At 42.6% G+C, this 22,344-nt stretch overlaps 1 protein-coding gene across 4 annotated transcripts in view; it reads left to right on the top strand.

Moving 5' to 3' along the window:
* Positions 1-711: 711 nt before the first annotated feature.
* The window catches only part of ino80 (INO80 complex ATPase subunit), a 45,302-nt gene continuing 23,669 nt past the window's right edge, over positions 712-22,344 (top strand). For 3 of the 4 annotated variants that reach the window (XM_028606074.1, XM_028606075.1, XM_028606072.1), the window contains exons 1-27: positions 712-913; positions 2,251-2,314; positions 2,725-2,919; positions 4,707-4,867; positions 5,014-5,084; positions 5,213-5,359; positions 5,454-5,574; positions 5,742-5,947; positions 6,072-6,125; positions 7,103-7,306; positions 7,471-7,675; positions 8,141-8,208; positions 8,339-8,560; positions 8,994-9,074; positions 9,448-9,543; positions 10,238-10,297; positions 10,460-10,602; positions 11,120-11,204; positions 11,314-11,431; positions 11,643-11,728; positions 14,019-14,186; positions 14,548-14,681; positions 15,021-15,088; positions 15,273-15,366; positions 15,506-15,722; positions 18,289-18,429; positions 19,114-19,339. In XM_028606074.1, coding sequence (XP_028461875.1) covers positions 2,765-2,919; positions 4,707-4,867; positions 5,014-5,084; positions 5,213-5,359; positions 5,454-5,574; positions 5,742-5,947; positions 6,072-6,125; positions 7,103-7,306; positions 7,471-7,675; positions 8,141-8,208; positions 8,339-8,560; positions 8,994-9,074; positions 9,448-9,543; positions 10,238-10,297; positions 10,460-10,602; positions 11,120-11,204; positions 11,314-11,431; positions 11,643-11,728; positions 14,019-14,186; positions 14,548-14,681; positions 15,021-15,088; positions 15,273-15,366; positions 15,506-15,722; positions 18,289-18,429; positions 19,114-19,339 — 3,331 coding nt within the window. In that variant the 5' untranslated portion in view covers positions 712-913; positions 2,251-2,314; positions 2,725-2,764. The remainder of the gene's footprint in view (positions 914-2,250; positions 2,315-2,724; positions 2,920-4,706; positions 4,868-5,013; positions 5,085-5,212; positions 5,360-5,453; positions 5,575-5,741; positions 5,948-6,071; positions 6,126-7,102; positions 7,307-7,470; positions 7,676-8,140; positions 8,209-8,338; positions 8,561-8,993; positions 9,075-9,447; positions 9,544-10,237; positions 10,298-10,459; positions 10,603-11,119; positions 11,205-11,313; positions 11,432-11,642; positions 11,729-14,018; positions 14,187-14,547; positions 14,682-15,020; positions 15,089-15,272; positions 15,367-15,505; positions 15,723-18,288; positions 18,430-19,113; positions 19,340-22,344) is intronic. The other variant, XM_028606073.1, reaches the window with a different exon arrangement.

Here is a 22,344-nt window from a genome sequence, read left to right as displayed (position 1 = left end):
TTGAAATGTAATACATATTTAACAAATCATTTTAACAATCAGCTGGACTGACAGAAATCTATACCCTTTTATGACAATTCCTTGGAATGGCACCTACAGCTCCATGAGCAGTACAATAAACAGCACACTGGGGACCTGAAGCACGACATGAACAAGATCGTACTTACGCTGCCTAAAAGAAAACAACATATGTAAGCTGTGGTTTAACAGGAAGATTTGAGTTAAGGCCAATGTGACAGCAAGCATTGTTTGGATCCAAAACAGACCCATGATAAACGTTTTGTGTGTATCACATAATCATTACCATTATAAGTGACAATAAACGTTCATACATTTATACATAAAAATTAGTATGTTATTTTGAAATAATCCTAGAGTTCTCTGTCAACGCTTGACATCAGAATTTTTTTTTTTTTTTTAGTTATAATCACATTTTACTCTGGGTATCCCAACTGCCTCGCCATACCTAAAACGGAGTTCCCGTCTGATGACGTCAGACGTCGCTCGGTAATCTTCGCAGTCAGCAGACGCTCTTAATCGACATCGGAATTTAGCCGATGCGTTTGTATTAGTTGTGCATATACGGCCGAAAACGATATACACGGTGGACGTGTACCTTACAAAAGTAGTAAAAGATACCGCTGGGGTTTCTTTGCGCAGTCATATCCTCTGAGACATCGATGAGCGAGCGTCCCTCTCTCTGCGATTGATTAAAATGCCTGCTCCTTGCTGTACCCTCGCCATGGCGTCGTGTCTCTGCTCTCTCAGTAACAGAAAGTGGCCGCCTCTCTGCTGTTGCTGCCGACTCAAAGCTCACAGACTCGCTCGGCGCCTCAAACCGCCATTTTGGAGTCAGAGAACCGTGAGTCGGCAGCAGCGAAGAGAGAGACGAAAAGGGGGACACGGGGTCGAGGTGAGAGACTCCATAGTGGTTGTTATGGCGAAGGAGCAATGGGGGAAGATGGCCGGGAGGGAGAAAGAATTAAAACATGGGGATCATTCGTTCACCAGGCAACCGAGTCTCCGCTCGTGTCCGCAACAAGGGTACGGGAGGCGCGGGCGACGGGCCTTGCTGTCTCCACATCGCCACTAGCCTGTTTAAAAAATGCTATTAAACCAATATCCGATCTTAATACATTGTTAAGGCAGCAGGGAGGTGGTGGCCTTAAAGAGACAGAGCCGATTTGAATACTTCATATTAATGGTGTTTGATCAGCTTATAATGAAAAGCTAACGTTACATTAGAAAAGAGATAGCATAGAGGCAGTCGTAAAGGCTAACGTTAGATGTTTAGGAGAACAACTATCAACGCTAATTTATATATATGGTGTGACTTTGCGTTACCTAGCTAAACCAGTAAGCTGTCAGTGTGCGTGTATACAAGCACCTTGACCCTTTAGCTACTATCATTGTGATCGGAAGCAATGCTGCTTGTGCTTACACAGCAAGGCAGCTAACGGTCGTTAGCCTGCAAGCTACAATTCATCCAAGGTTAGCTAGCAACCCTGGCTAACGCCAGCTTGGATTTGCTAGCTGGCTAATCATAATATAATCACGGGATAGCAAAATAAGATGCATATTATTTATAATAACACAGCTCTCAGTTTTTCTTCATTTAAAAAAAGAGGACCACACTCTTGCTTGGCTTTAGTTCTTGTCATCCTCACACGCGAGACTGTGAAGTTGCCTCAGAAAGTGAAGTGAATAGGTAATGAGTAGTAATTACAGAGAACAGGTTTAACGTTACCACACAATCGTCACTGTCCGAACAATCACTTGCACACTCAGAAATGAAATGATAACTTAGACAATGTGGTAATAGTCACAGTCACATTTATAGCGGAATTGTTGAAATCAAACGTGTTCAATCTGACCCTTTGATGAATTGAATGGACTGATATGAACATAGTATGCAATATAATGGCCTTGTATGTTAGCTATATAAAGAGGAAAACAACTCTAACAGCTAGTGCATTTATTCAATTAAGAGATAACATAAACATGATAGCTAATCATGTACAGTTTAAATATATACTAATGTTGCAGGAGCTGTTTCCTTTATTTTTATTTATTTTTTAGACATTTGTAAACAATATTTTATTGTAGGTAAAGTTCCTTGAAAATCATGAGCATTCACATTGTCACTATTGCACAGAACACAACATGTGAAAGAGCACCAACAGCCCATAAAAACACTTTATTATTGTCATGTGGATATCAGTGTGTTACTGTGGGCTTTTCGTTTTGTAGGTGGGGTTTCCATCATTGATCATTAATCTTGGAATCAAGAACAATGGCTTTCCTTACTGAAAAGGTAGGTCCACTTTTGCTCAATGAACTATCTGCTATTACCGTACTTCATGCCCCGCCATTTAAAGAGAGTAGTCTGATATTTAGACTAAAGGACCATGACAAAGTTTGAGATGTAGGCAGTGATTGAGCGGTGTGGAACCAGGCTAGAAGGAAAATTAGTTTTCAGACTATCTGGGAAAATCTGGATTGGGAAAATAAAAGCAAAACTCAGCAACATCTTATGAACCTCTCATAAACCATTTATAAATCCTTTCACCTACCTCCAGTTCTTGCTATGATATTTAGATAAATAAAACAGCAGAGCATTACTCATCCCATACTGTAGTAGACAGTGTCCTGTGCTACTCATTCTGACCTTGAGCCATTTGCCCATCCCTTATGTTTATCTTCTCTCTGCTTCTCTCCCTTTAGTAAAAGTTGCTGCCCTGCTGGGCAGAGGTGTCTGTGCTGCATGGCGTCAGGGCAGGGTGGCCGACTGGAGGCTGGGGCATCAGGGAGCTCTGGCCTGGCCAAACCTCTCTACCTGCAGCGCTTGGAAAGATCCCTGAGGTTGGACAGCTTCCTGCGCCAGACTGCTGCCATCTTCAACGGAGACATAACCACAAGGTACAGGCAAAGTGGAGTCCGGGCGGGCATACACTCGTCGCTTTTAGACTCAGGTTCGTTCCTGAGAACATTCTCGGATCAGTTTCAGTCGGTGCTGCAGTTTGAAGATGGCTCATGCATGGATGGAGAGATTAGTTCTGTAAATGCAATTTTGTTGAAATGGAGTTGCAAGCTGAACCAACTGCAGCCAAATGTATTTAAAAACACTGTGCATTGTAGCGATTTTCCATCCTATCTGTAGACCATCCAGTTAGATCAGGTCATTAGTACAGTGAGGAAAATAAGTATTTGAACACCCTGCTATTTTGCAAGTTCTCCCACTTAGAAATCATGGAGGGGTCTGAAATTGTCATCGTAGGTGCATGTCAACTGTGAGAGATATATAAGCTAAAAAAAAATCCAGAAATCACAATGTATGATTTTTTAACTATTTATTTGTATGACACAGCTGCAAATAAGTATTTGAACACCGGAGAAAATCAATGTTAATATTTGGTACAGTAGCCTTTGTTTGCAAGTACAGAGGTCAAACGTTTCCTGTAGTTTTCCACCAGGTTTGCACACACTGCAGGAGGGATTTTGGCCCACTCCTCCACACAGATCTTCTCTAGATCAGTCAGGTTTCTGGTCTGTCGCTGAGAAACACGGAGTTTGAGCTCCCTCCAAAGATTCTCTATTGGGTTTAGGTCTGGAGACTGGCTAGGCCACGCCAGAACCTTGATATGCTTCTTACAGAGCCACTCCTTGGTTATCCTGGCTGTGTGCTTCGGCTCATTGTCATGTTGGAAGACCCAGCCTCGACCCATCTTCAATGCTCTAACTGAGGGAAGGAGGTTGTTCCCCAAAATCTCGCAATACATGGCCCCGGTCATCCTCTCCTTAATACAGTGCAGTCGCCCTGTCCCATGTGCAGAAAAACACCCCCAAAGCATGATGCTACCACCCCCATGCTTCACAGTAGGGATGGTGTTCTTGGGATGGTACTCATCATTCTTCTTCCTCCAAACACGGTTAGTGGAATTATGACCAAAAAGTTATATTTTGGTCTCATCTGAGCACATGACTTTCTCCCATGACTCCTCTGGATCATCCAAATGGTCATTGGCAAACTTAAGACGGGCCTGGACATGTGCTGGTTTAAGCAGAGGAACCTTCCGTGCCATGCATGATTTCAAACCATGACGTCATTGACCAGCTCCTCCCGTGTAGTTCTGGGCTGATTTCTCACCTTTCTTAGGATCATTGAGACCCCACGAGGTGAGATCTTGCATGGAGCCCCAGTCCGAGGGAGCTTGACAGTCATGTTTAGCTTCTTCCATTTTCTAATGATTGCTCCAACAGTGGACCTTTTTTCACCAAGCTGATTGGCAATTTCCCCGTAGCCCTTTCCAGCCTTGTGGAGGTGTACAATTTTGTCTCTAGTGTCTTTGGACAGCTCTTTGGTCTTGGCCATGTTAGTAGTTGGATTCTTACTGATTGTATGGGGTGGACAGGTGTCTTTATGCAGCTAACGACCTCAAACAGGTGCATCTAATTTAGGATAATAAATGGAGTGGAGGTGGACATTTTAAAGGCAGACAGTGGACATGCACCTACGATGACAATTTCAGACCCCTCCATGATTTCCAAGTGGGAGAACTTGCAAAATAGCAGGATGTTCAAATACTTATTTTCCTCACTGTACCTAATGTTCTCCCCCCGATGTTCCCGTTCTGGATATCCCAACAAATGATTTGAGATAAGGATACAATGAGTGGGCTTATAGCTACATACTTGTTATGTTCTAGTGATGACAGTGATGACAGCGATGGTGCATTGGGGACAGCGCTATCCATGGACCCCTCTGCCACTCAGCATACAGCTTTGACCGTGAAGAGTGAGCCATGTGAGCAAGAGGACTGCTTGTCAGAGGGCAAGCCCCTCAATGGAATTCTTCTGCAGGGTGAAGGTAAGATACATACAGCAACACTGATATTTAGTTTACTCACATGTTACTACACAGCCTCACTGGCGTCATTTAGCTGTGACACCAGTCAAGATATAGTTCATGCACATTTACATTGTGACGTTTTTTTTGTCCCACTGTCAACTCAGCAGACCAGAAGGCAGATAAAGCCAGCCTCTACAATTTCTCCAAGCTGAAGAAGAACAGAAAGTGGATTAAGGTATTTTACTGCTTGTTCAGAACTTTTCACTGCTATGTTCATCTCCTTTCCTACACACTACATATCTATATATACATATGCAGACCCTCAGCATCCTTTAACCATGTCCCCTCCTCTGCCACCTGCAGAGTATCCTGTTGAGTGACGACACCACAGACTCGGACACAGACTCAGATGACTCGGACTTCAGTTTATCTCGGGAGGAACTGCATGACATGCTCAGGCTACATCGCTACACCAGGCAGCATCAGAGCAAGTTCCACTCTGACCGGGAGGTATACAAACACCCACACCCAAAAATCTCTGACATTATGTTTTTTGTAGTGACATGACTGTATTTGTTTTCATCTGTGTACATTTGTCCTGCAGCTTCACCAATATCAGTACTACAGCACTGGACTACTCTCTACTCATGACCACTTCTATGAGCAACAGCGCCACCTACTGGGGCCGAAGAAGAAGAAAATCAAAGATGAGAAGAAATTCAAGGGTAAAGACAAAAAAGAAAGAAATCGCTGACATCTGCCAGATTGGTGATAAATTCAATGCTCCAAGGGCAAGGGGGAAAAAAAACGTAAATAATTATTGGAATAGTTGAAAAGTTTTCATATTGATCATTCACATGTTGTTTTTTTTCTTTTCTTTTCTTTGTTTTAGCCAAATTGAAAAAGGTGAAGAAAAAGAAGAAACGGGGAGAGGGAGAGTTTCTGGATGATGGGCGTCCTTATATCACCAAGATCTTCGCAAAGTTTTCCCATGATGCTCCACTGCCCATAGTGAAGAAGAAACATCTCACTACTGAGCAGCTGAATGCACGGCGGCGTAAGGTCTGGCTCACCATCTCTAAAAAGGAGATTCCCAAGGTTTGTATGCACGACACAAAAAAAAGATGGTCCAAAATTGATGCTTACAAACTTTCCGTTTTTTGGTGAAATATTCAGCACCATTTGAAGTGGTCCTAATTATCCTGTTATACCTATTTCACAGTCTTTCAAGCAGAAGACCTCTGCTAAGAACTTAGTATTGACCAATACTAAAAAGGTAAGAAGTTGTTTCAATGTATCCTCTGACCTGAATGTAACATGTTATCATGTTATCCCCCCTTTCATGTTTATTTTATGTATGCTTTGTAATTCCAGTGTTACTATGTTACTATTTTAAATAATTTCTTAACCCACTGAGGATAAAAGACGCACCGGCGAGTAGGGCTGCAACTAACGATTATTTTCATAGTCGATTATTCTGTTCATTATTTCCTCGATTAATCGATTAGTTGTTTGGTCTATAAAATGTCAGAAAATGGTGAAAATGTGGATCAGTGTTTCCCCAAAAGCCCAAGATGACGTCCTCAAATGTCTTGTTTTGTCCACAACTCAAAGATATTCAGTTAACTGTCATAGAAGAGAGAAGAAACTAGAAAATATTCACATTTAACAAGCTGGAATCAAAGAATTTTTACTTTTGTCTTAAAAAATTGCTCAAACCGACTAATCGATTTATCAAAATAGTTGGCGATTAATTTAAAAGTTGACAACTAATCGATTAATCTTTGCGGCTCTACCGGCGAGTCCAAGCAATGTTTGACAACACTCCTACTCAAAATGCGATATTACAAAATTTCATTTTAGACATTTATTTACTACTTTTGTAAACCCAAGACTTTTGTAAACTCATTTCAAGCACCAACACAATTGAGTGTAGGTATGATTTCACAAGAAGGATTTTGGGAAATTTCAAAAAGACTTCAACAATTGACAAATTTCAACAACTGATGTTAATGTTTATTATCTCTTCATACATTGCTCTGGAACACATTTGGGCATAACTTGGATAGAAAGCTGAGTTTGTTCTGGACATTTTGATAAGAAACACATTGGTATCAGGTTATATGCAAAGACCCTTAAAAGGTGAATTCAAGAAGAGATGTAAAAATGCCCTTAAACCTCAGAGGGGTAATGTAAGGGTAAGGTAAATTGTAGATTAAGTACGGCATTGAACCTCTGTTCTGTTTGTCCCAGTTGGCTCATCAGTGCATGAGGGAGGTTCGGCGTGCAGCCATCCAGGCCCAGAAGAACTGTAAGGAGACGTTACCCCGGGCTCGCCGCCTCACCAAGGAGATGATGCTTTACTGGAAGAAATATGACAAAGTGGAGAAGGAGCACAGGAAGAGGGCAGAGAAGGAGGCCCTGGAGCAACGTAAACTGGACGAAGAGATGAGAGAAGTAGGTGGAATGGAAATTGTTGTCTTTAGCCTCATTTGGCTTTTGCTATCTACAGCAAAAAAATATTTGCATCAATATAAGTTTTGAAAACATGAAAAACCAAGTTTGAAATTGTAAAGATTTAGAATACATTACACGCAATTTTTTTTCTCTGTCTCTCGCAGGCCAAGCGTCAGCAGCGTAAACTGAATTTCCTCATCACCCAGACAGAGCTGTATGCTCATTTCATGGGCGGTAAAGCCAGCATGGGGGGTCCAGAAGGAGGTACGTCTCAGGAGGAAATTCTGAGCAAGCTGGAAGACACCGGGGCACACAGACAGATTGACATTGGAGGCGGTGTAATGGTCAACATGGGACAGGAGGACTATGGTACGAACAGCTCAGTCAAATTCTTATTGGAGCAGAGTCGGTTAGTAACTGAAAGTCAATATTGATGGTGGACATGTTTATATCTTACTAAGGAACCAGACATATGTCACTATCAATCATTAAATGACAAATGGGCCAGTTATCATTATATTTATTGCCGCCTCAGCTTATTTTCTCTGTGTAGATTATATTTCACGTGTTTCCCTCCCCACGGTATATGTGTGTGTGTGTGTGTGTGTGTATGTATGTATGTATGTATATATACATACATACATACAAATTACAATCTGCTGTTGACCAATGACGATATTCTACAATTAATTGTCTGCTTAGTCAGAAAATACATGGTATTTCTTTTTAAAATTGTTTTAGACATGAGTAATATGCTATTGTTTATAGGCAAGAAATGTGGGCTTGAATTTGATTCTTTTGTTTAATGCACAAGTTGATTGTGTGCGATTTCAGATAGCGATTACTACAAGTCCCAGGCCTTGAGGAATGCCAAAGAAGCCTACCAGATTCATCAAGAGAGAGTATGTTGATGCACACACACACACACACACACACACACACACACACACACACACACACACACACACACACACACACACACACACACTACCCTGTCTGTACTCTGCTGATCTCCAACTGTTTACCCTGTAGACGCGAATGTTTGATGAGGAGGCTAAGGACAGTCGCTGTGCGTCGCTCCACTCAGCAGTGGGCTCATCCTCAGGCGCCGGCTCTGGGTTTGGAGAGAGCTACAGCCTCTCTAACCCGTCCATCCATGCAGGTGAAGACATTCCTCAGCCCACTATCTTCAACGGCAAACTCAAGGGTTACCAACTCAAGGGCATGAACTGGCTGGCCAACCTCTATGAACAGGTAACCACGTCTGTCTTTCACATTAGGGACCTGGATTTGGTTGTTTTTAAACCATTGCGATGCTTCTCTCAGTCATTTTGTGGCTAGAGGTACGAATTGCTAAAAGAGCTCAATGGTACTGCTTTCGTAAGGGTATACCTATAATATGGCATTAGAATAACCTGGAATGATCTGAACTCACGTGGTGTGAAACCACTGACATAATAAATCAGTTGCAGTGTCCAGCCAGCAGATGTTGTGAATGGATGCTTTAGTTTTTGTGTCAATTAAAACAGTTTTGAGGTTTTCTTTTTTTCTTTTTTTTTTTTTTTTTTAACAGTCTGTGATGGGTTTTTTTTGGCATTCAAATGATTCCTTATTATTATGTGCTTATTTATACACATTGAATGACATTGAATGATTTATTTTCTCCTTTGTTTAACTCTCTCTGCAGGGAATCAATGGAATCCTGGCAGATGAGATGGGGCTGGGGAAGACAGTCCAGAGTATCGCCCTGTTGGCACACTTGGCAGAGGTGAGCCAGAGCACCAGGCCAAAGACTTTCATTCATCACACACTTCCAAAAAACTTTGTGGAATATTCAATTGTCTCTGCTGTTTTTTTTACTGACTTATGAAAACATCGAACATCCAGCTATTTTGTGCACCTGCATCCTTTAAAGAGTCCCTGGTCAATGGCTGTGCATTTCACTCAATGACTCACATTACTTTATATCATTGTTGTGGAACAGCTGATTTGCCACCTCTTTAGATTGTTGAGTTTCAGAGCACAAAAAGCAGAAAAAAGTGGAATTTAGGGCTTCCTGTTATCGGGTGCTCACTCACACATAACAAAGACCACCTGTTGGGGTGGCTGACGACGTATTCTCTGTTCTTGTTCCTGCGCAGAGAGACAACATCTGGGGTCCGTTCCTGATCATCTCTCCCGCATCCACACTCAACAACTGGCATCAGGAGTTCACCCGCTTTGTGCCCAAATTCAAGGTGAGAATCCTTGACGCTGCCGAGTGGGCAGCGGAAAACCTGCACCTCGAGTGGTTTTCACTCCTCTAATGAACCCGGTGCTGCGTTGCTCTTGTTAAAATGTCTGTCAAACATCTGAGAACTGACGAGGCTAAAGGACTCAAAGCTGCAAACATGTCTAGAACTACCCATCAGGGGGCAGTATGTGCATTCTTAAATGTTAAAAATCTTTTTTTATCAAACACATTAATATGTCGGCTATGCTTGCACAATCACACACACGTGCACGTGCGCGCACACACACACACACACACACATGGCGCGCGAGCGCAATTTGAAAATAAATCAATTCCAGTCTGTTTTGCTAATGAGGTGTGAAAAGACCCTATTACACCATTTAAGATAAGCTTCCTGAAAACTCAAAGCAAGACTGCCTAAAAACAATGGAATGCCAGTGTGCGTTGAGTGATGTAATGATGTGTAAATCTTTTCACATCACATTTCATTATCAACTCAACAACAGAAGCTGTGATTCATACGTGTTGCTATGCCTAAACGTTTCCCTTGGGAACATCAGCGTAGCTTTGTTTTCATTACGTTGCTACATGTAAAAGTAAGCGTGTAGGCAAAGCTCCGTTAGGATATAGGTTAGGTGAGTTTTCTTGACAGAGCTAAGTCACTGTTCTTGTTTTAACCTCACTGATTTGTCCGTTAGGTGTTGCCATACTGGGGGAATCCACACGATCGCAAGGTGATTCGGAAATTTTGGAGCCAGGTAAGGAAGAGAAGACAGTACTGATGGTGATGCACACCCAGTGTTGTGAAGATACAATACGAATGAAATGCTTCGTTGTACTGTTTGCTCAATAAATCATATTCTTGTTTTCTTCTTCTACGTCTATAACTCTCTATCTGTGTTTTGTTTATGCTTGAATAGAAAACCCTTTACACCCAAAATGCACCATTCCACGTGGTGATCACAAGCTACCAGCTGGTGGTCCAAGACGTCAAGTACTTTCAGAGGGTCAAGTGGCAGTACATGGTTCTGGATGAGGCCCAGGCGCTGAAGAGCAGCACCAGGTAAAAGATGCTCGCTGTGTATCATCATTGAACACATCGCAGGGTTCCTGTGTGTTAAAATGTGTTGATATCCCATACTTTATTTATTATAGTTGATCATTTCAATGAGTGGGGTTTAGAGGACCATACTGGTGTTTCAGCCCACTCACTTAAATATACATTTTAAAATGTGTTTTCCAAAGTTTCTCACAGTTTTAAAGATTTCAGCTGATAGATGCATTTTCTACCTTTCCCAGATTCAACCACTAGTTTCAGCAGATTGACTTATTTTTGTACAGCTTTACTAACTACACAAAAAACATGGTGATACATAATATAATATAATACAACTACATAAAGTATGCATACTTTCATGGCTACTATTGGACACTGGCCAACATCTACAAACCTAGTCACAAAATGTTTTGGAAAAGTTAAAATCTTGAAATTGATAAACATACAGTCGCATACAAATGGTGTTCCACAGTTTTGAGTAATTGGTGTGATTACAGGGCTGTTTCCCCTCTTGTGTTTTCAGTGTTCGGTGGAAAATTCTTCTGCAGTTCCAGTGTCGAAACAGACTGCTGCTCACCGGGACGCCCATCCAGAACACAATGGCTGAGGTGTGTGTGTGTGCGTGTGCGTGTGCGTGTATGTGTGCGTGTGTGTTCATATGAGTCGGTGTGAGCAAGACAGAGGTGTTGACGGCTGTGTGTTATTACTGTCTCTCAGCTGTGGGCCCTGCTGCACTTCATCATGCCTACATTGTTCGATTCCCATGAAGAGTTTAACGAGTGGTTCTCCAAGGACATCGAGAGCCACGCCGAAAACAAGTCTGCCATTGACGAGAGTGAGTACAAACTCTTGGCTCTGAGAAACATTTTTCCTCGTTTATTTTTTTTTCTTTCCTTATTTCCCGGCTACCGACACAAGATATTTTTCAGCTCATTTGTACGGATATTCTGTCATTCGTGTGCTCACGTTTGAACTTTTATCTTTGTTCAGTGTTGCATGTGATGTGTTCTGTAGCTAAACACGATTGTTTGATGTTTGTGTTCCAGACCAACTTTCCAGACTGCACATGATCCTCAAGCCTTTCATGCTGCGCAGAATCAAGAAGGATGTGGAAAACGAGCTCTCGGACAAGGTAGATGAGCCAACTTTCTTCTCTTTGTTTACTGAACCAAGCTTTTTGTCCAGAGCTGCACATTTATTTGGACAATTGGACATTATTACAATAGTAAGTCTCCGTTTTTAAATGACAGAAACCGTTTTTTTACCATATTTTGAGGGAAAGGTTTTCCACACGGTGTAATCTAAAAGGGATTCAAGTTTTCCGTGAAGATTCTGGCGTATGATTGGACAAAATTATAGAATATTATATTCTGTCAATACCATGTAGCCCCTACTTCTTTCGTCTCCTGATTAAACCTGCCCTCTTCCTCCATCCGTCTCCTCGTACACCTCATTGACACAGAAATGTGTTGTAATAAGCTTTCGCTGGCAGATCCTCTTGACAGATGTTGGACTCGGAGTCTCTTGCTGTAACACAAGACACACACTCACTCACACGCTGCGGGAGTCTCGATACACCGAGTCAGAAGAATGGCAGAGTTCACCGTTCCCCCGCATCGGCCTTTTTCGCTTTCCTTCGCACCCACATGCAGTCCTGCCAGCCCACTTCCTTTTCTTCTCCACTTGTTGCTTTGTCAGCACTCTGAAGCCAATAGTATGTTTGTTGGTGTTCAGTTTCATTTGCTTTCATCGAAGCGTGACACTAGATAAAACCAGAGATTTGTGTTCAGTGGAGGGGGAACAAAGCAGTAACGCTGAATCGTTTGTCTTCACTGTTGCCACATGTTATATATGTAGCCAAGCATTACTTTCTAAATCAATCTTTTTACTAACCAGGGCCAAAGAACAACATTTTTCATTCACTGTTGTCCAGGGCTGGGCAATATATCGATATTATATCGACATCGATACATGAGGCTAGCAATCGTCTCAGATTTTGGATATCGTAATATCGTGATATGACATAGGTGTTGTCTTTTCCTGGTTTTAAAGGCTGCATTACAGTAAAGTGATGTCATTTTCTGAACTTACCGGACTTACTAGCTGTTTAATTATTTGCCTTTACCCACTTAGTCATTGTATCCACATTATTGGTGATTATTTATCAAAACTCTCATTGTGTTAATATTTTGTGAAAGCACCAATAGTCAACCCTACAATATTGCCGCAATATCAATGTATTTGGTTCAAAAATATTGTGTATCGTATTATATTACATACTGTGTCATGGTAGACATCCTTCCTTTTTTTTGTTTCATTTCATCCTAAAATAATTCCGTCCTCAATCCTAAAGCCCGAAACTAAACAAATACTAAAAACAACAGAGACAGTTTACAGTGTCATTGGCCCAATAAAATAATTTGTTTTGTCATTCAGTTTTGAAGAAATGAAAATGTAAAATTAGTAGGGATCAGCAAGGTAGTAGTAATGATGGTGCTTTAATAGCGCAGTTTTAATAGCTTAGTCGGTTTAAGACTTTTTGGTTCCACTTTACTTGAAGGTAGCTACATAAGAGTGACATGATGCTGTCATGAACGTGTCATAAACATTATAAACAAATCATAAACATTTATGACATAACGCTTCTGTCATTAAAGCTGCTGTAGGTAAGATTATGAAGATCCAGGACTTTGCCAACAAATTTGAACATCGACAACTTCTCAGTCCCCCCCCCTTCTGCTGCAGCCCAAACCGTCTCCTAAGCCCCTCCCACACAACAGAGTTTGACAGAACTGCCGGCATGTCAGACAACATGTAACTAAACAATAACTAAACACTAACACAACGTTAACTTTACTCACCAACAGTAAAACGATGCTAACTAGCAGGCTACTGTTAGCCATTTCAGCATCATATCTGATCGACCACTGTGCAAACGTTACTATCATCCTCACCAACGTAGCTTTGTGGACTTTTGACTACTAATAACCAAGTGAAAGATAAATCATTCATGGTAATTATGTTACCTGTCGAGAGGAATAGTGGCTACCTCTGCATCGTTCTTCAGATCTTTAAAATCGTGCGCGGGGAGGGGGGAGAACGCTATATATGCGTGTGCCTGAGCAGTGATTGACAGGCAGATAGACCCTCTCCTGTGACCATTATTGGCACTACAGGCTGTAGGAGGTGCCAGAGGAGCTGTTTTTTTTTTATTTTATTTTACATAATTCATGTAGTTCTACTGGAACTTGTCATGACAAGTTAGGGTTAGGGTTCATGTGTCATGACAGTTTCATGTGTTAATGTTCATGTCACTCTTATGTAGATACCTTCAAGTAAAGTGTTACCGACTTTTAATTTTATTTTTTTGCACACACACACACACACACACACACACACACTGTTCCACTCTCCGTCTCCAGATTGAGATCCTGACCTACTGCCAGCTGACGTCCCGGCAGAGGTTGCTCTACCAGGCTCTGAGGAACAAGATCTCCATCGAGGATCTGCTGCAGTCGTCCATGGGCACGGCCCAGCAGTCCCACAGCACCACCTCCTCCCTCATGAACCTGGTCATGCAGTTCAGGAAGGTACGAGCTGCGGCCTGGCCTTTTTTTGGCTTCCGCTGCAAAAATAGAATAAAGCACAACTAGATGATCACGGCTATAAAGAGTATGGGTTGTTTTGACAGACGCAGCAGTCCCGATGATTAATGGCTGTTATTAATCCTAATGATTTGAGGCTCTTTTGAAGTGTAATTTTACCAAAACAAAATTTTGTACAGCAGATTTTCGAAGGATGTTCCAAAAGTAATAATAGAGCTAGCTTTTATGGGTTGGAATACCATTTCAGATGTAAAACTAAACAATGAATTGGCAGTCTTTGAGTAGTGCTGGTGCCTTTTTTCTTTCTTTCTTCTAAATACACTGTCTGTGTCTGCCTGTGTTTTAGGTGTGTAACCACCCTGACTTGTTTGAGCGCCAGGAGACGCGCTCTCCTTTCCACATGTCCCTTAAGCCCTACGTCATGCCTAAGTTCCTCCACCGCCATGGCCTCATCCACGCACACAACCAGGCCAAAAACAAGTAAGTTCTTCCACACAGATACACTTCTGACAAGTATGCTCGAAGTCCAATGAAAACAGGTCTAGCCAAGTTTCTACAAGCATTGTTTTGAATAGCGTTAAGTTTTACATTTTAAATTACTGTGTTAGACACTGTTGAATATTTACTTTTTTTCTGGGCAAATCTTTGTTCTTGTGCACATTTGCTGATTCAGGCTATTATCCCAATTAAAGCTATTCATGCTCGGAGAAGTAAGTTGTGTGTCGGACTGGAATTTAATAATCGCAAGACAATTCAGTCTCTTTTTGCTTGTACTCCCTTTCAGTGCTGTAACTCTGTTGGTCTCTACTTCCTCCTCAGGTTACTTCAAGTGCTGTTGTCTCCCTTCTCTCCATATCACATGCAGCAGTCTCTTTTCCACAGAAAAGGTGAGAACCAGGACTTTCAAACCTCAGCTTCACCCCAGTTCCTCTCTTCTCCTCCTCCTCCTCCTCTGATGTTTCCGTCATTCCTTCCTATTCTCCCTATTTGTTATTTCCACATTTGTCCTTATTGTGTTTCTTTGCTTAGTTTTCATATTCTTCGTTCTATTTTCTGTTTTTACCCCTCCAGGTGATGACAAAGGAAGCTGTTTCTCCTTCCTGCGCTTCATCGACGTGTCACCGGCTGAGATGTCCAATCTCATGCTGCAAGGCACCTTAGTAAGGTGGGCTTGATGTTTCCAGTTTCATTTCTGTCAAATAATAAATAACGGCCAAGTTTACACAGAAGTTATGGTCATAGCAGAATTCTTTTAAAGAATTTCTTTCTTTTCCTCTCCTGCCTCCTGCTATTTTCTCTCACAGATGGTTAGCCCTTTTTTTGTCCCTCAAAGCTGCATATCGGCTCCACCATCAGCGCCTGTTTGGCCTTGAAGAAGAGGGTCCGGAGGAAGCCAGACCCTCGCGGGGGGCGAGCGGGAGGTCGCAGCCCAGGAGTCAGTGTCTGTCTCGCAATGACCTAATTCTGTGGCTGAACAGACCCACCAATTTCCCGAACATGAACACCAGCCCCGTTCTACAGGTGAGAAACATACAACGCACACTCATACTAAAAATCTATGTACAAAAACCCCTCGAGTAGCCATCTGCAGTGCATGTGGGTGTATGACAGACAGGAGAAACTCCAGCAGTAAGGCATGTGCTGCTGATGATGCTAAAATCTTTCCGCCAGAGCATCAGTCAGTGTTTGGCCACACAGCTTGCTCTCTGCCCCAGTGTTCTTCTCCCTCCTCTGGGCTCCAGTGTGGAACCCAATCCCTTTGTAGCCCTGTGACCCAGTAACACTGTCCTCTCCCTCTCTCTGTATGTCTCCAGGGTCTGTGCAGTCCAGCATATCTCTGTACTACTACTGTCAGATGTGTAGAATAGGACAGAGAAAAAAAAAAAGGACTAAAGGCCAATCTTCACCAATAGAAACATTTTAGTTTGTCTTCCAGAGCAGGTATGCATCTGTTTCTGCAAAAATGTAACATCAATAGGGAAGCCCTTCTGTTTTCAACACTATTTTAGTCTATATTTTTTCTTGGACACACATTGGAGCCCAATAAACAGCCATTTAAATCCTATTTAGGTGTGATATGGAAACTGTTTGGCTGACTGCTGTTTTTTCAGCACCCCAGAGGCTACACTGCTTACAGGGAGGCTGGTTCTGAGGACACTGATGGTCGTAACAGAGGTTGGAGTTAATGTGGATTTGGTACATGGTAGATCTTATATGGCACCAGTGTGTTGCTGCTGGTTTATGGGAGATTTGGAAAGTTGTATATTGTTCCATAAAACTATTCTTGTAGCTTGGCAGTCTGTAATGTTTGTCAGTTCAGTATCTCAGAGGATAAATGTAGCAAACCACAGTTGGTTTCAACTGCACTCAAATGCTTTCATATGTGTTGGATTCTGCAGAAGGAGAACCACAGGGTTACATTGAGACAGCCCCTATTTCCTCCAATTTTTTTTGTATCATTTGGCAAGTTGGAAACCTAATTGTTGTTGAGGAAGAGACCGTACAAAGCATAGGTGCCAGTTGAAATACACAGACCACCTCAAAGAAATGTGAACAGCTGCAGATCCACTGCAAGGCCACTGTGTTTTAGTCATTGTTCTTAGCTTAAACAGTTAGCCAATTGGCAGATGTGTATCACGTTACCATCCTCCACCAATTCTCACTTAACGTGTTGGGTGGAAACTACTCAGGAGAAAATGCTGTCGGGGTAATTCCATCCACCTCATCCTCTCTTGGCCTGACACACTGAGTCAGGCAGCTGCCGAGCGACTTAGGTTCCACCCCCCCGACCCCCCCGGAGCGGCTTAAGGGATGAAAGAGCAGAAAAATATAAGAAGTTCAGATATGAGAAGAAGAGAGAAAACTTACAGACACCTGGAGAGCTAATACTGTATGGCCATGCTGACCCCCAGACTCCCACCTAAGCTTCTAAAGAATTACTCACCCCCGCAGTTTACTTCTTTCAACTCTTCATTTTTCTTTTTGAAGCTGCGTGTAGCTGGCATCTTCTCTCTGCTTGGCTCATCTCTCTCTGGCTGTGGACTCGACAGTGTTCTCACTACTGCTTTCAGCTGTCCTGCTGCTCCCGTTGAGGGATTGAGAGAACCGGGCAATTTTCAATACGTGTTTTACTTGTATAGCTTTTGAGGCTTCAGTATCATGTCATACAATATGTATTGAATGTGTGTCTCACTTTGATCTCTGTTACCACTTTTGAACTGGCAACATACAGTAGTTTCTAAATGTTATGTCTTGTCTGAATTATGAAGAATTTATTCATGAAAATCTATTTTCTAACATCTTCCTATTTGTTTAAAGTGTTAAACACGTTAATACTCATAACCTATTGGCTACACATTGCTTCAGAAACCAGTATCTGCTCTGGTGCATGCTGCAATAAACATATTTTGACCTATCAAATCCAATGAAGCAGAGAAAAGAATACTTCTTAACCCATGGAGATGACTTGATGTCATTAGATAAACTGCCATTAGGTGGCACTGTGTATCCACCATTTTTGTGGCGTCACACAGTAACGTGCGCATAACTATATGTGAATTATTCATTCATGTCTTTGCTCTAAATCTATGTAGAATGTATGTCTTGCCCAAAAGTTCTTTGCAGAAAAGATTACATGATTTGACATCAAAGTTTAAGCCTTTAGCTGACATTTTAAATAACCTTTCAGGCTTTTACCCAATAAAATTTAAATATACTGTTAGAGTAGTTTAAAAAAAAAAAAAGAAACACTCAGTAATCTCTATCAGTTTATTTACCCTGTTTTGCAGTACCTCTTTGTTTTTTTCTTTAATCACCCACTTTGCCACATATCAAAGCAGGAATCCGTTCAGCAGAAGCTGCAACATAAGTTGTGATGTTTTTTGAAATTAGTAGCAATTTCATACATTTCACCACTCAGACGTTATCACTGTGTTTGTTAAGTTTTGGGCTTAATTAAACGGGATAGTAATATTTTAACTAAGAGTGTGTGTGTGTGTGTGTGTGTGTGTGTGTGTGTGTGTGTGTGTGTGTGTGTGTGTGTGTGTGTGTGTGTGTGTGTGTGTGTGTGTGTGTGTGTGTGTTTTAGGACCTGGTGTTCACAGCCTTAAGACCCGGCATGATGGGACACACAGACGTGATGATCTACAGTCGAAACTCTGCCACCTCCACGCTGCGACCCTGCCAACCTACACCGCCACCCAAGTTCCTGCTAGCCGCCACACCCAGGGTATGTGTGTGTGTCTGTGTGCTGCTGACCCGTTTGAGACTGACAACCATTTGGGTGGTCGTGGAAAGGGAAGAGGGAAACGCTGTGCACATTGCCTTTGTAGGCTTTCAACAATGAGCAAGTCTTATCTGTGAAGTGTGTGTGTGGGTGTGGGTGTGTGTGTGGGGTGGGTGGGTGGGAGACTGTGTGTGGTTGGGGTGTCCACTGTGGCTTCCAGCTGCATTTAAAACAAACAGAGCCTCTAAAAAAAGGGCTTCTTGCTTAGGTTGTTCACCATTGGTTAAGCTTCTGCTTGCCCCTCTCTTACACACACACACACACACACACACACACACACACACACACACACACACACACACACACACACACACACACACACACACACACACACACACACAGAACCTGCTGATTCAGTGTTTTTTTCTCTATCTCTAGTGTAGGTCTCTTGGTGGTACATTTCTTAACGTTTTTTAATAGATAGTTTAATTAAAAAAAAAAAAAAAATAGCCGACATCATGCAGACAAAAAAAGCAAATGTTTTGAATAACCGGTATTGCAATGAAATGTATTGCTTAGTAAAAGTATTTGTAACATGTGTTTTATTATAAAATCGTCCTTCTTTCACCACACAATACGTTCTTTTGTTATAAAATGTAGAAAAACCTTATCTTTTTGGTTTCCTAGGTGACAGCAGTTCCGATGGAGCGCTATTGTAACGACCGCAGTGCAGAGTATGAGTGGCGGGTGACACGCAGTGGAGGGGGCACAGTCTTTAAACAGTGTTTCCTCTACGGCTCCCCCGAACTTGCCTCAGACTGGCGCGTGAGGGCCAATGCCTTTCACCCACAATGCCATGGGGGTGTGATGGCCCTCTACCCGCGACATGGATGGTCCTTCATTCGGATCCCTGGTAAGGACTTTGTGTTTGTGTGTTATGTCATGTTGCTGCTGTACTTTGTACTTGGGTTTGTGCCATGTCTTTATTGGACAGGTGTGCAGCTCTGCTGTAGCTCACACTGGCTAACTCAAGGCTATGTAGCTAAAGGGTAACACATAAATGAGCGTCTGCTAGTGAATAAATATTAAAATGACTATCTATTAGTAAATACACTGTTACTCCACAGCAGCAGCCTGCATTGCTGTGGGAAAAGACAGCTTGTTTCAAAAAATACTGATGATTTTGAGGTGTTTTGTAAGCTCCTAACTTCAGCAATAAGAATCTGATCAGTTACCGTTTATGAAAAATGCCTAGCTCTAACTTCTCTTTGTTCAAAGTAGTAGACGCTATAATACTAATAACCTATTGTGGCTACACGCTGGCTTCAGAAAACCAGTACCCATAGTTACTACCTTCATTTGTTTGAGTCATATTTAAACTGACAAATTTATCAAATTGTGGAGATTCAGTTTTTTTTGAGTGACGGGTGAAATAGGGGGCCCGTGGGAGAATCGACAGAGGCCAGCCCAGGGTCAGTGGGAGCAGATCACTCTCCTCTGTCTGTCTGTCTGCCAGGCAGCCAATCCCTCACAATCTAATGGAACTGCTGAGATAAAGGGCTTCTGCAGAAGTTCACTCGCATAAACACATACCAGCGATTTTCCAATTAAGGTTTGAATACAGGGTTGTGTGTGTGTACGTGTGCTTGCACGTGCGTTATCTGAAGAGAGCCTGAGTTAAGGGTCAGCTGGGGCAGTGTGGGAGCTGATTTGTTGCCAGGGTTCAGATGACTGATGGATGTCCAAGGTGAGAGAGGCCACTACAGTTTTACAGACAACACTTCCCTTCTCACTGACCTGCTCAGTCCCTCTACGTCTGATAAACTGTCTCCGTCATGGATTATGATGACTGCTCTCTTTTTTTATTTTTTTTTTGAGGGCAACAAAAGTTCCTGGCACAGAAAATGGACATGTGTGTCCTTTTTATATTCGTTTGATAAGCCTGCAATGCAGGTTTGGTACTTTTAAGACCCAACAGTCCCTAAACGTGATATAAAATCCTAGTGACACTCTCTCACAGATTGCAACGTTCTTTTTTTTTTTCTTTTCTTCTACCCATCTGTGTATGCATGTGCTTGTGAGAGTGTTTGTGTGTAAAAGTGAGAAACAAAACAAGTATTTGTGTGTCTGTGTGAGAACAGTCTGAAAGCTCTTGTGAAGTTTTACGGAGGCAGACAAAGCGAGGAAGTTTAGCTACTGGTCATTGTTCAAGTGCTTAGTTAGGTAACACTAATAGATGGTCCGTGTGTGTGTGTGTATGCGTGTGTACGCGTTTGTGCGTGTGTACACACCACCAGGTCCATTTAGGGAACTGCAGCACTCACACGGGGGCCTGAGGTGTCTCTCACCTCTCCCTACACACTCTCCCACGCTCGGGCGACGTTGCCTTTCTTCACACGCAGTCCGAGGACAAGCCTCACCTCCCATCCTCTCCCTCTAACAGACAGGACCGGGCGCTGATCTGAAATCAGTATCTGGCCACAGCCTTTCGGTTCGTCTGGTCTCCCACTTCTTTCTCAGCCTCTGTAGGAAGGAAGTGACCCAACACTCCGGCACCCGTCCTCCACTGAACACATTGTTGCCACATCAAGGCTCAGATATGTACAGTAGCTCAGCTGAAGTTTCCCACCCTCCCTCTCCTCTGCACTCCCAAGCCCCACACCTTTTTAGAACAAATGGCAGAGCTGAATAACTGTTTGTTTTGAGCGCCATGGCGTGAGTACCGGTGCCCACTGATATCGACAGAGGAATCTAATCAGAGGACTTAATAAGAATCAGGCCGTAGAGGAGGAAAAAAACAATTGAGGCTGTAATGTCTTGGGCCTCAGATTAGTTTGTTTTTGATGTTATTGTGATGGCAGAATTTCCCTGGAGGGAAGATATTTTCCATTCAAAAAAAGGAATGAACTATATGCTCCATGTTAATAATGTTAATATTGACAATGATGTGATGCCGCTGCACCTGATCACAGAGAAAGCAAGATGCATGCAGGGTATTAAAAGCCGTTGAATGGAACCCATGCAGTAAACTAGTCTGAGCCACCACGAGAGAAGAGGTTTTCACTATAATCAGAGAGACATTCCAGTCTTGCTAAATTGCTGCAGTTCTGCGGTCACCAGAAACTTAACATTTCATGCAGAGAAATGGTACGAGTCAGTTTGAACATTCGTGCTCCGGGATCATTTGCAGAAGATTCCAGTGTGACACAGAAATAACCTTCCTCGCTGTCTGTGTGGCCCCTGTGATGCTTTCAGTAATTAGAAGGTACCGTTCCACAAAATGACGGCCTTATCACTATAGCGCCGACTCTCAAACTCAAATATTCCTGCTTCGTTGTGAGCTGGGAATTGACTGTCACCGCTGTGGAGGAGGCTACGTGTGTGAGGGACTTTTATTTATGTGCAACTTGTTGTGCATCTTGTTTTTAATGGCTGTATTTGAATGCATTTCTGTGTGTGAGTGTCTGTGCTTCAATCAGAGAGAGAGAGAGAGAAAGAGAGAGAGAAAGAAAGACAAAGGGAGAGCGAGACCAGTCAGGTCTTGTCCAGCAGGCCACATCAGGCTGTGGGAAATGCAGTTCTGCCTTCCTGTCCCTTCAAAGAAACTCTGCTCTCCAGCAAAATGGCAGGAAGCTTCCCCGGCCTCCTGATAGACAGGCACAAAACAACACAGACGGCTCACCACACCACCGTCTGCCTCTGCCCCTCTCAACGTGCATTATACTGGCACCGCTTCACCGTCTGCGGAATTCTTTTGGCAGCCGAGAAAAACAACAACATCCAGCCAAGTGTGTAAAGGGATCGTGATGTTTGGATTTCCTACTCCAATTTATGGCTACTAATGTGTCCACAAGATGGAAAAGCGTGTTCACTGATACTTAAGAAACTCGAATCCCAAAGTAGACTGAAGGGGGAGAC

Source organism: Perca flavescens, chromosome 18 (assembly GCF_004354835.1).
Source record: "Perca flavescens isolate YP-PL-M2 chromosome 18, PFLA_1.0, whole genome shotgun sequence".
Taxonomy (NCBI): Eukaryota; Metazoa; Chordata; class Actinopteri; order Perciformes; family Percidae; genus Perca; species Perca flavescens.
Note: the sequence above shows the minus strand (reverse complement) of the source record. Positions and strands in the feature narration are given on the sequence as shown.